Raw genomic sequence first — 14,838 nt, forward strand, 5'->3', positions numbered from 1 at the left:
TTAAAAATAAGGGGTAGGCCATTTAGAACAGAGTTGAGGAAAAACGTCTTCACCCAGAGAGTGGTGGGTGTATGGAATGCTCTGCCCCAGAAGGCTGTGGAGGCCAAGTCTCTGGATACTTTCAAGAAAGAGTTGGATAGAGCTCTTAAGGATAGTGGAATCAAGGGTTATGGGGATAAGGCAGGAACAGGATACTGATTGAGGATGATCAGCCATGATCATAATGAATGGTGGTGCTGGCTCGAAGGGCAGAATGGCCTACTCCTGCACCTATTGTCTATTGTCTATAACCCATTTAATCAACACGCCCATCCAACATCTTAAACATTCACCTCTTCCACCACCTACAAGATGCACTGCAGCAACTCCACAAGACTCCTTCGACAGAACCTTTCAAAGCAGTGGCCTCTATTATCTTGAAGAGCAAAGTCAGTAGACATACAGAAACACAGCTGGGGATTTCTCTGAAGCACACATTTGGAACTACATAACCACTCCTTCACTGTGCTTGGCTCAGAAATCCTGAAACACCCTTCCGAACAGATATACAGACAGAACATGATTGCAGCAGAGCAAGGCAGTTGCTTTCCACAACCTTCTCAAAGGCATTCACAGATGGGCAATAAATGGTGGCCTTGTCAGTGACACTCATGCCAAGAATACAACAAAATTGGGCAGCTTGATCAATAGAAACCTTTGAAGGAGGAATGGCATGTTGAAAATGCAAAAATCTGGGATACTTAGCTTCAAGAATAGAGCCATACAGTGAAAAATCAAGGGAATCATGTTAAACCTTTATAAATTACAGGTTAGTCTGGAGCACTGTGCACAAATCTATACGGGACAGTTTGGGATCCTCTAGAGGATGCAACAAATTGTGGCACAAGGGATAAGGAGCTTCAGATATTCAATCAGTTCATAGAAATTTTAGGACTGCTCCTTCAGAAAGTAAATGGTTAGGTAGAGATTTAAGAGAGCTATCCAACATAAAAAAAAGTTTTGACTGAGAAAATAAAGAGCAACAGCATCCATTGGCAGGTAGATCCACCTCAGAAATCAGAGATTTAAGATTAATTGGTAAAAACAAAGGGGAGTGGAACACAGACAGCAAGTTATGACAATTTCATGTGTTGCCCCTGTTCAAGAAAGGTGGAATACAAAAAGCAGGAAATTACAGACCAGTTAGTCCAACGTCTGTTGGGTGCTGGAGTCCACTCATTATGGAGGAAGACTGGGCAGGACAGTTAGCAAAGCTTAACACCATCAGAATCAACGTGGATTTGAGAAAGCAATAACATGTTTAGCAAATTAGCTAGAATTCTTTGAGGATATGACAAATAGAGTGGATAAAAGGGAATTGGTAGATGCGGTGTATTTGGATATCCAGGAGCCATTCAATAAGCTGCCACAAAAGGATGGTGGCTGCAGATTGAGAAGTATCTAATAGGATAAACAAACTGGAGTGAAAATGAGGAATCACAGGGGAATGAGACTTATTAGATAACTTTATCAAAGAGATGGCTCAGGGGAAGGCCATTCGGCCCATCGTGTACATAGCCTGCATCTGTGCTATATGTTTCTTTGGTTCTCTCACTCCTAGTCCAGACCTCTTTCCCATTCAATCCCTGCAAGAAAACTGAGAAACACTCACACCCTCAAATTATTACTAGGTCAAATTACATTTACTTTCAGCAGCGTATCCCTTGTTTGTAAGTTTTGAACGCAGCTACCTTCATTTTTCACTTTTATAACACCGCTGCAATGGGGGATGTAATCGTTCACTGGCAATCCTTCGACAACTTTAATGATGTTCTAACCGTTGACTTAAACTACTGTCAAACTAATCCACCTCCCCATTGCCAGGCTCAAACAGGCCATCAACAACAGCAAGACGACTGTTAGCTCATTCACCCTGTTCCCTCCTCTTCTTTAAATAAATGTTGACTCCTTCACACAGTACGTTTCCACAAGAATGGTAATGAGACAGCAGTATCCATCCAAGTCACCATCGATGCTCGTAATAAACCAGAGAAATAATACAACACAGAAGGGGATCATTTGGCCTATCTTGTTCAGGCTAACCCAGACACCCAGATTCCCAGTAGTCATGAGAGTCTAGTCAATGAGTGTCAATGTGCTTTACAACTGTTGTAGGAGCGAGTACAGACAAGCCTGAATTCTAATCCTGTCCTCGTAGCTGTTCATTCATCGACACCCTAGTAAGCATCAGTCAATATTGGTAAGAAGCAACAGCTGTCATATTTACTCCTCTCCAGTTAAGAGCTACTGAAGCTATTCAATTGTACTGCCCTATAGCCACACCAGCTGAGAATTACTAACACCAAAAATCAGGATCAAATTAGGAAGTTTCTTAATTTGCCCTGTTCAGCTAATCACAAATTAAGATAACAATATTCCAAAAACATTACGATTATTTAACATTCTTAACTCAACAAAAGTATCAGAAGATTTAAATTAAGCTTCCTCCCTCTGTATCTTTTACAAAATGTAAAGAATATTAATAATAGGAATTGGACCTCTTTCCATTTAAGGTATTCAGTGTTAGCCACAAGGTGATAAGAGACAGATGCAGATGAAAACTCCTTCTAATCTGCCTTAAAGTGCCTCAGCTTCAACACCAGAATGCTCTACCAATGTGGCATTTATTTCCATTAATCATCCCCCAGTTTTGAACAGGGGGAAATTCAGTCCTATTGGCTTATATCCTACCTTGTCTCAAGACCACCCAAACTCACTTTGCAAAGGATCCTAAAGCAGAGAAGACTTTCACCAACTCCCCTCCTTTAAATTTTAAGACGTTCTGTAAACCAGGCATGAACAGTCTTACATTGCTGTTCAATACTGTATGTTAATTCCCCAGACACCAGCACTTTAAACTGGTTTTCAGCATTGACCTCTGCATTGGCGGCTAAAACAGTAAATTATTATGTTATCCAGGTACATTCAGAATGTAAAGTATTTGAACATTATTAAAATGTTAACAACCCATATTAGAAATGCCTAGAAGACAATCCTTCAAACAAGACAGCATACATGGGCTGTCAATGTCAACAATGATTAACTGGATAGCAAAACAAAGGGAATGCTTTATTTCTTTTTAGGTGATTTAAATCTGAACCAAAGTAGTCCCCTGTTGACTGAAACACCAAACCAAATCTGCATAAAAATTACCATGGAACCAACCTTTGGCCATGAACTAGATTATTAATTAAAATGAGCTTGCATACATAAACGTAGTGTCAATACAAGTCAAAAATCACAACATGTATTTTCTATTGGGCGAAACAAGATTGTAACTTAAAATGCGACTGAACAGCAATAAATGGCTCCAATCAATTGTACACAGTACTGAAGAATGGAGGACAGTAATTTGATTAAAAGGCTTTGACCTGTGTTCTCTTTCTGGTCTATCTATCTGTCCATTCATGCTTTAATCCCTGCCATAAAACAACATTGGATCAAGATGGGTAATAAACCAGAGCAGGGAATAGAATTAAAAAAGATGAATATCCAGGCAGTCATAATCGTATTATAATAAGGTTTAACATTGTAACAGAATAGAACAAACAGGATAAAAACAAGACAATAATTTGGAAAGATGATGATATCAAGGAAGAATAGAACTTGTCAAAAATAAATGAGCAAAAATATTGAAAAACAATATGAAACAATTAAAACTATGTTGAATAAAGTTTGGGATAAACACATTCCAAATAGGACTACTGTCAAATATTTTGTTTCAAAGTAATGCAGGGTCAAATGACTGGCAGGTAACTAACTTTACAAATATATTTAAAGAGGGAGACAGAACATGCTGCAGGAACAAAAGGCCAACAGAAAAAAAATGTATTCCTGACCAAAGGAGAAAGTAAATAAAAATCTGGAAACCAAAAATAAATTATAAATATTTAGCCTGGATTTCAAAAGGGAAAATAAGGCACAACCAAACTGATTAAATTACTTGGAGAAAGTGAGGACTGCAGATGCTGGAGATCAGAGTTTAAAAATGTGTTGCTGGAAAAGCGCAGCAGGTCAGACAGCATCAAAGGCACAGGAGAATCGACCTTCTTCAGGAATGAGGAGGGTGTGCCAAGCAAGCTAAGATAAAAGGTAGGGAGGAGGGACTTGGGGGAGGGGCGTTGGGAATACGATAGGTGGAAGGAGGTTAAGGTGAGGGTGATAGGCCGGAGAGGGGGTGGGGGCGGAGAGGTCGGGAAGAAGATTGCAGGTCAAGAAGGCGGTGCTGAGTCTGAGGGTTGGGACTGAGAAAAGGTGGGGGGAGGGGAAATGAGAAAGCTGGAGAAATCTGCATTCATCCCTTGTGGTTGGAGGGTTCCTAGGCGGAAGATGAGGCGCTCTTCATCCAGGCGTCGTGTGCCATGGTCTGGCGATGGAGGAGGCCAAGGACCTGCATGTCCTTGGCGAAGTGGGAGGGGGAGTTGAAGTGTTGAGCCACGGGGCGGTTGGGTTGGTTGGTGCGGGTGTCCCAGAGGTATTCTCTGAAATGTTCTGCAAGTAGGCGGCCTGTCTCACCAATGTATAGGATTAAATTACTTGAAGAGTGAACAGAGATCAGATGAGGATAATACAGGAGATGTATTGAGATTAGATTTCGCCAAAACCTTTGGTACAAAACCATGTAACACGTAATGAATTAGGACAGAGCTCATGAATTGAGGGGACAAGCAGAAGAATGGGTAGACAGTTGACTGCAAGATAAAAGCAGCCAGCTGAGGTAAAGGGTAGCTGGACAAAAGTGCTGGATGTATATCAAACTTGATCAGGTTACACTCGGGAGTACCGTGAGCAGTTCCAGGTGGCATATTCGTATAAAAAGTAAGATTATAAAGGCTTTGGAAAAAATACAAGAATGATAATATAGTGCTTTTTTCCATCTTTGTTCATTCATGGGATTCAGGATTTGCTTGCCCTTCAACTGAGTGGCTTTCAAAGGGAAGTTAAGAGTTAGCTGCAGTGCTGTTGGTCTGGAGTTGCATACAGACTAGACTGAGTAAGGATGGCAGATTTCCTTCCCTAAAGAACATGGGTGAACCAGATGAGGATTTTACAACAATCATGGTCACCATTACAGGATGTCAAACAATGAGAAGATGGAGTCTGGGCTATGTTGGCCTGAACAACTCATTGTCCAAATGCACATATCAAGACAGCCCATAGCTAATAATCATTTGAATCTGCCTATTTGTAAATATGCTGAGAATTTAACTGAACTAACTGAACAATGTGAATCAGTTTAACAAAATTTCTATAAATATGCTGAAGTTTAGTCAACTAATCCTTTACTTTTCAGACAATCAATACAGCCTGATAGCTATCAAAGGCTAAGACAATGAAGTTACCATTTGTGTAGCATTTTAACAATCATTTCTGTTTGTCTCAAATCTCAATACAAAACAGCTCTCATTTAATGAGATTGTATTGCTTATTAAATCATATCATCACGTAACGTGACACCATTAGGTGAAAAACTGCTATAAAGTGATTTTGTTCCAAACCTGTATACAGGCTCCAGTCTTCTCGGTACACAGGCTGCACACTAATGCCCATCGGCTGGCAGGGACATGGGAGACCTTTGTGATGGGCTCCATCTTTTCTGGGCATCCTATGCTAACCTGAAGTAAACAGAAGTTTTGTAAATCAAACCAGACTGAATTTTATTTTTGAAACATCATAGGCAAAGATCGCTACAGGGAGCGACATAGCAAATTCACCAGTGTAAGAAATATTGCTTTATCTCATCATCGAGGCTCTTTAGTTGGAAAGCAAAACAATGGGAGCATTTTATTTGAGACTTCCAAACCTGGGAGAACAAACTTAAAAACAAGTCCATCTTGATTTCAGCTTGTGACTGTTATTCTGAATATAATCCAGCTAGAATAATTCACTGTGAATGGACTGAATGCATTACCAAGTTGACTATAGCCAACATTCTTCCGGTTATTGGCTCTAAAGCCAAGTACCTGCTTCTACTCACGCTCCTCCTTAATCATAAAGCAGCATTCTCCAAATATTGGAGCATTGGCATATTTACAGACATTTATATTGGGAAAAAAACTCTACATTAAAAAAGCACAGGAGTAACCACTAAAAAGAACACTTTAAGATGCAGACAGATTACCTGGTTCCAGTACTACTTTTTACACCCAGCAGATCTTTAAATGGTTGGATGAGATACTGCGAATGCTCACATCTGGATCTTGTCTCTCTAACAAGGACACAGGCTAAGTAGCTGTAGTGCAAGCTGGTACTAATAAACTGTAATTGAATTTAGAGAGTATTGCTGCAGCCACACGATATGGAGGAGAAAGCGAACCAGCTTTCAATCACTGTCACGCGGTCCAGAGGATGCTGTTTAGAGGCTGGGTGTTTCCCGATAGAAAGAAGATAAATGAACAAGACTTAGCCCAGGCCAGCATCCAATACTTCAACTGGTTACCCAATAGCAGACACTGGGCACTCACTACCTACCATTCTCTTGCCCGGGGCAGGTCATAGAGACACAGAACACAAGATTAAGTGAAATTGTTGTGGGCTAAAATACATTTCTCCTGCACATGCTGATATGCTGTGCGCCACATTTTCACTAGACACAGTTGCAAACACTTCCGCTTCTCCAGAAACTACTAACAGTACTTAATCTGCAAAGAATCCACATTACTGTGTACCGGTAAAAATTTACTTGGAACTGGAGATTCAATTTCTTGTAAACTTCCAAGCTCTCACAGCCTTAGAATCGCAAATGGCCACAATATAACAGGTGGTCAACCATCTCATTGGACCACAACTTGCTGATGAAATTACTTCAGATCAATTCAACTGGATGTAGTCACAGGTTCCTTTGTGTGAGCTACAAAGGTTTGAATTAGAAACCTATGGCAAGTCGACTACAAGGAGGAAGAACAGAGGACTGCGGCAGGCTTGTGTTGACAAATCCTTGCTCACACTTTTCTCTCCGTGCCCTTTTCACAGCTACGACAGATTAATTCCTCTAAAGTTGGATTTGAGACCTAGATCTGGATTTTGCGCTTTCTAGATCTGCCAGAAAGGGGTGGGGTTCATAAAATCCAGCAGGTGGTTGCCTGCTGCACACCCGTCTGACGCTACCCCCCACATCGGGTTGAAAGATTGTGGGGGAAGGGGTTGCAAACTGGTCTGGCCCCAGCAATACCCCAGACTTGCCTTAAGGTGCTGCTCCTCTCCATTGGGACCAACAATAATCCCAGCAGTGTCCACACTCCCACCTGGTGCTGTTGAGACTACACACCTGCTAGCCATCTGATTGCCCACTATCTGCCTAAGACCGAAGCTTAAGTCTCACCTTAAAGGATGTAGCATGGCTCCCAGCATTAAACTGCTGAGAGACAGTTGTCAGTAAGGTGGCTGAGCTCGCCATTGATTTTTCAACCGAAGAAGGGCTTATGCCCGAAACGTCAATTCTCCTGCTCCTCGGATGCTGCCTGACCTGCTGCACTTTTCCAGCATTTTTCAACTCGGAGATTAAGTCATGTTTTCAGGCTCTTAGGAATGGCACTCTAAGTTACTCAGAAGTGCTAGGATATTTTTATAATTTATATCCATACAAAGAAGCAGGAGCAACTCACTTCTTTTGAAACAATTGGAGTGCCATCACAAGATGAAATTCTAAGATCAATTTTTACCTTTAAAATAATATGCCATCCTTAAATTGTTTTATCATTGTTATGAGCGAAATGGAGCATTGTGATATATATGACAACATTCAGTACATTTCAATACTGAATTCCGAATGTCTTTGAATATTAACAACTACTACTTACACACACCCACCCAGACCCACTTTTTAAAACGCTCTGCTATCGGAAAAGGGCATACTTTAGTTTTATATCAATGCCATCATTTTAAATTTGCCTACTTGAACTACTTTGATCACCAGAGTGCATTTCTTTCCCCCGTCAAGAAAAGTGACAACCTATTATACATTCCACCAAGGGCAATGCAATGTTTCGTGCCTTACCTCAGGGATCCATAAAGCACAGCTCACGTGAACCCACTTTGTCCCACTGCGGGTTGGCTTCATTGCTCCACCTTTCTTAGGGCAAAGCAGACACTTGGGCTGGACACCAAGCGCACAAGTCCGACATAACCAACTGCCTTCCGGAACTTTCAGAATTCCATAACAAGCCTACAATAAATGCACAAAGAATACTCAATACACACAGTGATGACTGGTTCTGCCAAACTTTCAGATCCCTATGCCTCCTAGTCACACCCAATCAGTTATATGTTGCGTGAAAGTCATGACAATTATTAGACTTGTCTCCATGTGGATGTATTTAAATGCTTATAAAACGTTTCCCAGTTCCATTCTTTTATACTGAAACACAGGAGGACATAGCACATTTCCTTAGCTCAAGGTTACATATCATTAGATGATCATCTGCAAATTCTGATGATCAACTACTGACTTTCACCCCCAGAAATCTTCAGCAAACTTTGTTTTAACCAACACCCTCCATAAACCAGCTAAAATTATATATCTGAAGTGTATTATCACGACCTCCACGATGTCCGAGTAGTCAGTTGAGGGTGCGAGCATGAAGGGTCTTTTTTTAAGGCAAAGTTTGAATTATTCGAATGATTTATGCTGTAAATAAAGGATACCTCCTGCATTATGTTTGTGTTACTTAGTGCATGTTTTTACATTGATTATGTGGACCTCTTGGTCAACTGGAATATCTGATCGACCAGTACATTCCAGGTCTCATAGGTGCTGGTTAATAAAAAGGACTGCAGATGTTGGAGATCAGAATCGAGAGTGTGTTGCTGGAAAAGCACAGCAGGTCAGGCAGCATCCAAGGAGCAGGAGAATCGACGTTTCAGGCATAAGCCCTTCATCAGGAATCATAATGATGGGCTTATGCCTGAAACGTCGATACTCCTGCTCCTCGGATGCTGCCTGACCTGCTGTGCTTTTCAAGCACCACACTGTCAACTCTCATTAATAAAATGTTTGCAGTATTTTGATAACATCAAATAAAGTTAAAATATTGTCATTCAGATCTGAAAAATGATCCCCACTTTGTTTTCTCCAACAGACGATGTGTACACAAACACACAGCAATATAAAATCTCATAATTATAACTTATACCACTGTTAGTATGAGTAAACCTGATCAACAGTAAAATCCACTGATGTCTAATTTCTCTTGTAGGCCAGTCACAGAGACGCTTGCATCAAACTGTCTATTCTATAATATCTCTTAAAAAATCTCCTAACATCAACCGGGAATGCTAAATTGTAAAGACAATTAGCATGACTCTTTTCTGACTTGCTTTGCTTTATTTTAATTAGTTCATGGAATGTGGTTGTCAACAGTTGAGTCAGCATTTATTGTCTATCACTTATTGCCCTTGAGAAGGTAGTGGTGAGCTGCTTTCTTGAACGAATGTCGTCCTTGGGATGTAGGAACACCCACAGAGACATTAGGAAGGGGGTTGCAGGATTTTGACTGAGTGACAGTGAAAGCATAATAATATAGTTCTGCTTCAGGGTGGTGTGGGCCTTGAAGGGGAAACGTACAGGTACCAGTGTGCATCTGCTACCCTTGACTTACAGGTGGTAGAGGTTGTGGGTTTGGAAGGTACCGATAAAGAAGCCTTGCTGAGTTGCTGCAATGTACTTTTGCGGATGGTACACACTGCTGACACTGTGTGTTACAGGTGAAAGTGTGAATATGTGAAGTAGTGGATGGGGTGCCAATCAAACGGGTAGCTTTGCCTTGGATGATGCTGGGCATCTCAACAGTGTTTGGAGCTGTTTATCCAGGTAGGTGGAGAGTACTCCATCACAATCCTGATTTATGTTTTGTAGATGGTAAATTGCCACAAGGTTGTCAGTTACTTGATGCAGAATTCCTAGCCTCTGACCTACTGCAGTTTTGATTTATATTCTCACATAGTCACAGTCACACAGCATGGAAACAGACCCTTCAGTCCAACTTGTCCATGCCAACCGGGTTTCCCAACTAATCTTGTCCCACTTGTCTGCATTTGGCCCATATCCCTCTAAACTTTTGCTGTTCACGTACCTGCCCAAATCGCTTTTAAATGTTGTAACTGTACTTGCATCTACTACTTTCTATGGCAGTTCTTTCCACATACAAACTATCCTCTGTGTGAAAATCTGCTCAAGTCCCTTTTAAATTTTTTTCCTCTCACCTTACAAAATAGGCCCCCTGGTTTTGAACTCCCCTATCCTTGGGGAAAAGGTCTTTCTTATTCACCTTATCCATGCCCATCATGATTTTATAAACCTCTTTTTAGGTCATCCCTCAACCTCTTACGCTCCAGTGAAAGAAATCCCAACCTATCCACCCTCTCCTTCTAAGTCAAACCCTCTAATCTCGATAACATGCTTGTAAATCTTTTCTGCACCCTCTCCAATTTAGTAATGTTCTTCCTATAGTAGGGTGACCAGAACTGTAGACAGTACTCCAAAAGTGGCCGAACCAGCATCTTGCACAACTGCAACATGATGTCCAAACGCTGATCCTCAGTGGTCTGAACAATAAAGGCAAGCATGTTAATTGTCTTCCTAAGCACCCTGTCCATTTGTGACACAATTTTCAAGGAACTATGCACCTGAACCCCAAGGTCTCTCTGTTCGACAACACTTTCCAGGGCCCTAGCATTAACTGTATAAATCCTGCTCTTGATCGTCTTACTAAAATGTAACATCACGCATTTATCCAAATTCAACTCCATCTACTGATCTTCAGCCTACTGGCCCAATTTATCAAGATCCCTTTGTAACCTTTGATAACATTCTTAACTGTCTACTGGCTTAACTCCATATATCTGCCTTTGGCCCACATACCTTAATAAAAAGAATTAGCTGTACCAGAGTTAAAATTCATAACAGATCTAGCATTAACTGCTGATGGTGGAAGAGAATTCCAAACGTCTATCACTCTGTGTGTAAAAGTACTGCCTAACATTGTCCTGAATGGTTCGGCCCTAACTCACAGACTATGCCCCCAGCTCTAGAATCTCCCAAACAGTGGAAATTGTTCACCTTTATCTACCCTTTCTTTTCTTGTTAGTATCTTGCAGATTCAAACATATCACTCCCTTCTAATTTGTATTGTCTTTCCTCATAACTTAACACCTGAAGTTCAGGTATCATTCTTGTAAATCTGCACTGTACTCCCTCCAAGATCAATGTACCCTTCCTAAGGTGAAGGTGTGGAGTCTGGAATTTGGCACAAGATCTAGTTGAAGTTGAAACAGTATTTTGGAAAGAACTGTCAAATTTGCTGAAAGACTTGCATTCTATGGTCCAATTTTAAAAGTCAGGACTCTGTGTTTTTTCAACCACTTTCTCTTGCTGCCTTTGTGAGCTCACACCCACCAACCCCTCAAGGCCTGTCTGATCCAGCACTCCCTTGAAAACAGGAGCCTTCATTTTATCCTGCCCCTTTGCCTTATTCCCACCAAAGTGAAACACTTCACATTTCTCCACATTAAACCTCATCTCCCCATTCCACTTGCATCCTCTTCAAGTCCATGGCTACCCTGCTCACAATACTTCACACTTATGTTTCATCTGAACACTTTGAAAACGGCACCCTGGCCAGCCCAAATGTAGCTCAGTTTTCCAGACTTGGGATTGCCCAACTGGGATTTGAACTCATGTCTCCAGCTGAAGCAGCCAGGCATCTGGGACTGAACTTCCCCAGCAATATAACCCATAACGTAGCTGTATTGCAACAGCATGACAGCTTAAAAGTACATGGGCAGTGTATGATGGACTGAGACTGATAACAACTGTCAAAGACTCTGCAATTAGTCAGTCAATTGCAATCTTCTTGGAGAGACCTCAGCCCTAGGAAAGATTTCAAAGGCTGTAGAGATGCTCAGGATTTTGCACAGCAACATGAAAATAAGGAAAACACATATGAGTGAACAGGATGTGGTGGACTCATCTGAAGACTATTAGATATAGATTATTGAGGTTTTAATGGAACTCACTGCCTAGAAGGATGGTAAAGGTTGGAAACCTCGAGGCATTTAAGGAGCATAGAGATGAACACTTAAAATGCCATAGCATAGCAGGCAACGTGGCTGATCCAGTTCAATTCCTGCTCAACGGTAACCCTCAGAATGGTGATTGTGGGGGATTCAGCGATAGTAATGCCACTGAATATTAAGGAGCGATGGCTAGATTCTCTCGTGTTGGAGCTTATCACTGTCTGACAGTTATTTGCCATCTATCAATCCAACTGATCCAAATGATGACCTAAGCACAACATCGTGGGTCCAAGGGCCTGTTCTGTGCTGTACTTTTTTATGTTCTGTGACAGTTTTAATTGAGCTCCTTGATACCATACTCTGTCAAATGCTACTTTGATGTCAAGTTACTCTCAGCTTATCCCTGCAGTATAGCTGCGTTGTCTATGTTTGGACCAGGGCTGCAATAAGTTCAATACAAGTGTGCCCATACCAGAACTTTGTGTCAGTGAGCAGGATATTGCATGTTACTGTCAACGAGGCCAAGCTCTATACTTGGTTCCAATGTGTGGGATGAACAGGAAGCGAAGCAGTGCAGAGAAATCATTATGGCATAATACCCAAGAGTATTTTAATGAAATGACCAGTTTCATCGATTAATTACAAAACTCATCGTGGGCAGTGCAGGAGGGTAAGAGTGGGAAAGGAATTAAATTAAAATAGATTTAGAAGGGCAACAGTGGTTGCTCATCACAAGGACTAATTGCCTTCTGATGCAAGTATTAAATAGGTGGAAACCACTTAAACCTCAGTCACCATGCCAAAACTGAACCGGCCACCATAAACATACATGATATACAGTATCAAGACGACTGGTTTGTCAGTGCCCACTCTGCATCAGATTTGCAAATAATCCCTGACTTCGATTCTCCAGGCAAGAAACTGAGCCTATTCTTGAACTCTGCCAAAACAAAACTCATATCAATCCGGACCTGGTCAGTCAGATATTCCACCTCCATATATGCTATACATGAGACAGCCTCTGGAGGCACTTGGTTGAAGAGCTGGCTGGCCTGTGAAACCTAGAGCGGGGCATTCACTTCACGTGGAGTTGGCTCCTGGCGGTAGCAATGGCATCGACTGGGAAGGCCGGAACATGGCTGCAGCAACTGAGAAGGAAAAGTTGGAATTCTCTTCAAGTTTTTTAAAATCTTATTCTAAGTTAATGTGAATGGCGTCTATGGATGGCAATGGCACACACTTTTCACTGTATTTTATATTGAATACATGTGACAATAAATGATTCAATTGGAAAATAGGTTGAATACTTCCCATATCTTGGCAGCCACCTTCCTCAAAAGCTCACCAGTGAGAAGGAAATCTACCACCAGAACAGCTGCATCAGCTCAATCTTCTACAAACTACAGGTGTGAGTATTTGACAACAAGTCAAGAGAAGTCCTAGCTTACAAAATCATTGTCATCATCACACTCATGTATTGCAGTGAGACCTTGACTCTGTATTAGTGACACATAAGAATGCTAGATCGTTCCAGTACCAATACATCACCACATTCTCTGGATTCAATGGGAGGACATTTGAACAAACATTAACTTCCTTCGTGTTACCAGATCCTGCAACATTACAAGGATTGGCTGGACATGGTCCAGATAGTTGGAAAAATCTCTCAACATTAGATCCTGTATTGTTCCATGAGAGAAGGAAGAAAACATTACAGTAACAGTCTAAAACCATTCTTGAAGCATGGCAGTATTGACACGATTGACTATAGATAGACTTCCAGAAGGTGCCCGGTGCACTGTCATACAAGATACTCATGAGAAACATCATAAACCAAGGAATGAATGGATAGTGGTAACATGGATACAAAATTGGCTGAGCAATAGGAAACAGAGAATAATGCTCAATCGATATTTTTGGGGCTGGCAGAAGATTTGTAATGGAGTTCCTCAGAGGTTGGTAGTGGGACTCTTGTTTTTCCTTTCATATATACTAATGATCCAGATCTTGGTCTGTCGGGGACAATTTCAAAATTTGCAGTTGACACAAGACTTGAAAGAATTGGAGGGTGTGAGGTGGGCAGTGCAGAACTCCAAAAGGACACTGACAAGTTAGTGGAATGGACAGGAAGGAGAGAGATGAGGTTCCATTTAGAGAACTGTAAATTGATGCATTCTGGTCGGATGAAAATTGAAATACAACATAAAATAAGATGCTCAAGAGCAAAGGGACCTGGGTCTATACAGGCACTGATCATTGAAAACGGCAGGAATGAAGACAAGGAACAGAACACTTTCTCCCATCTTCATTCCTATCCCTCCCAAAACTTCATTCAAATCCATTGAGCAGAGCTTTCCAACCTCAACACTGTAGCCACTATGCTCTGTTCCTCCTGATCCACTCCACAGCCTGCAGTACAGTTGACCATGCTATCTGCATCTAACTACTACTTTCTGTTCTCTGGCTCTATTGACTCTCCTTGGCAAATTTGCATTCCAATCAATCTGAACATAACCAATTATGAGTACTAACTTCCCCTGACGTAGCATTGTATCCAATGTCCCTAACAACATATTCAATAGGCTTCTCCTCTTTGCTAGCTAATGGACAGAGTTAGTTGAAGAGGGGTGGGAGAAGGTTTGTGAGAATTAACATAACATGGATGTTAGCAAGTTTTGAGAAGACTTGTAGCTCAGGTTGAGGTTCTGGATGTAGGTTTGCTCGCTGAGCTGGAAGGTTTATTTCCAGACGTTTCGTCACCCTACTAGGTAACATCTTCAGTGGGTT

At 41.4% G+C, this 14,838-nt stretch overlaps 1 protein-coding gene across 5 annotated transcripts in view; it reads right to left on the minus strand.

Moving 5' to 3' along the window:
- The window catches only part of jade1 (jade family PHD finger 1), a 139,626-nt gene that overhangs the window by 34,361 nt on the left and 90,427 nt on the right, over positions 1-14,838 (minus strand). For all 5 annotated transcript variants that reach the window (XM_043674206.1, XM_043674201.1, XM_043674202.1 and 2 more), the window contains 2 exons: positions 8,036-8,203; positions 5,538-5,654 (listed from right to left, as the gene is read on the minus strand). In XM_043674206.1, the coding sequence (XP_043530141.1) occupies positions 5,538-5,654; positions 8,036-8,203 (285 nt within the window). The remainder of the gene's footprint in view (positions 1-5,537; positions 5,655-8,035; positions 8,204-14,838) is intronic.

The sequence above is a fragment of the Chiloscyllium plagiosum genome, chromosome 32 (assembly GCF_004010195.1).
Source record: "Chiloscyllium plagiosum isolate BGI_BamShark_2017 chromosome 32, ASM401019v2, whole genome shotgun sequence".
In the NCBI taxonomy this organism is placed as follows: Eukaryota; Metazoa; Chordata; class Chondrichthyes; order Orectolobiformes; family Hemiscylliidae; genus Chiloscyllium; species Chiloscyllium plagiosum.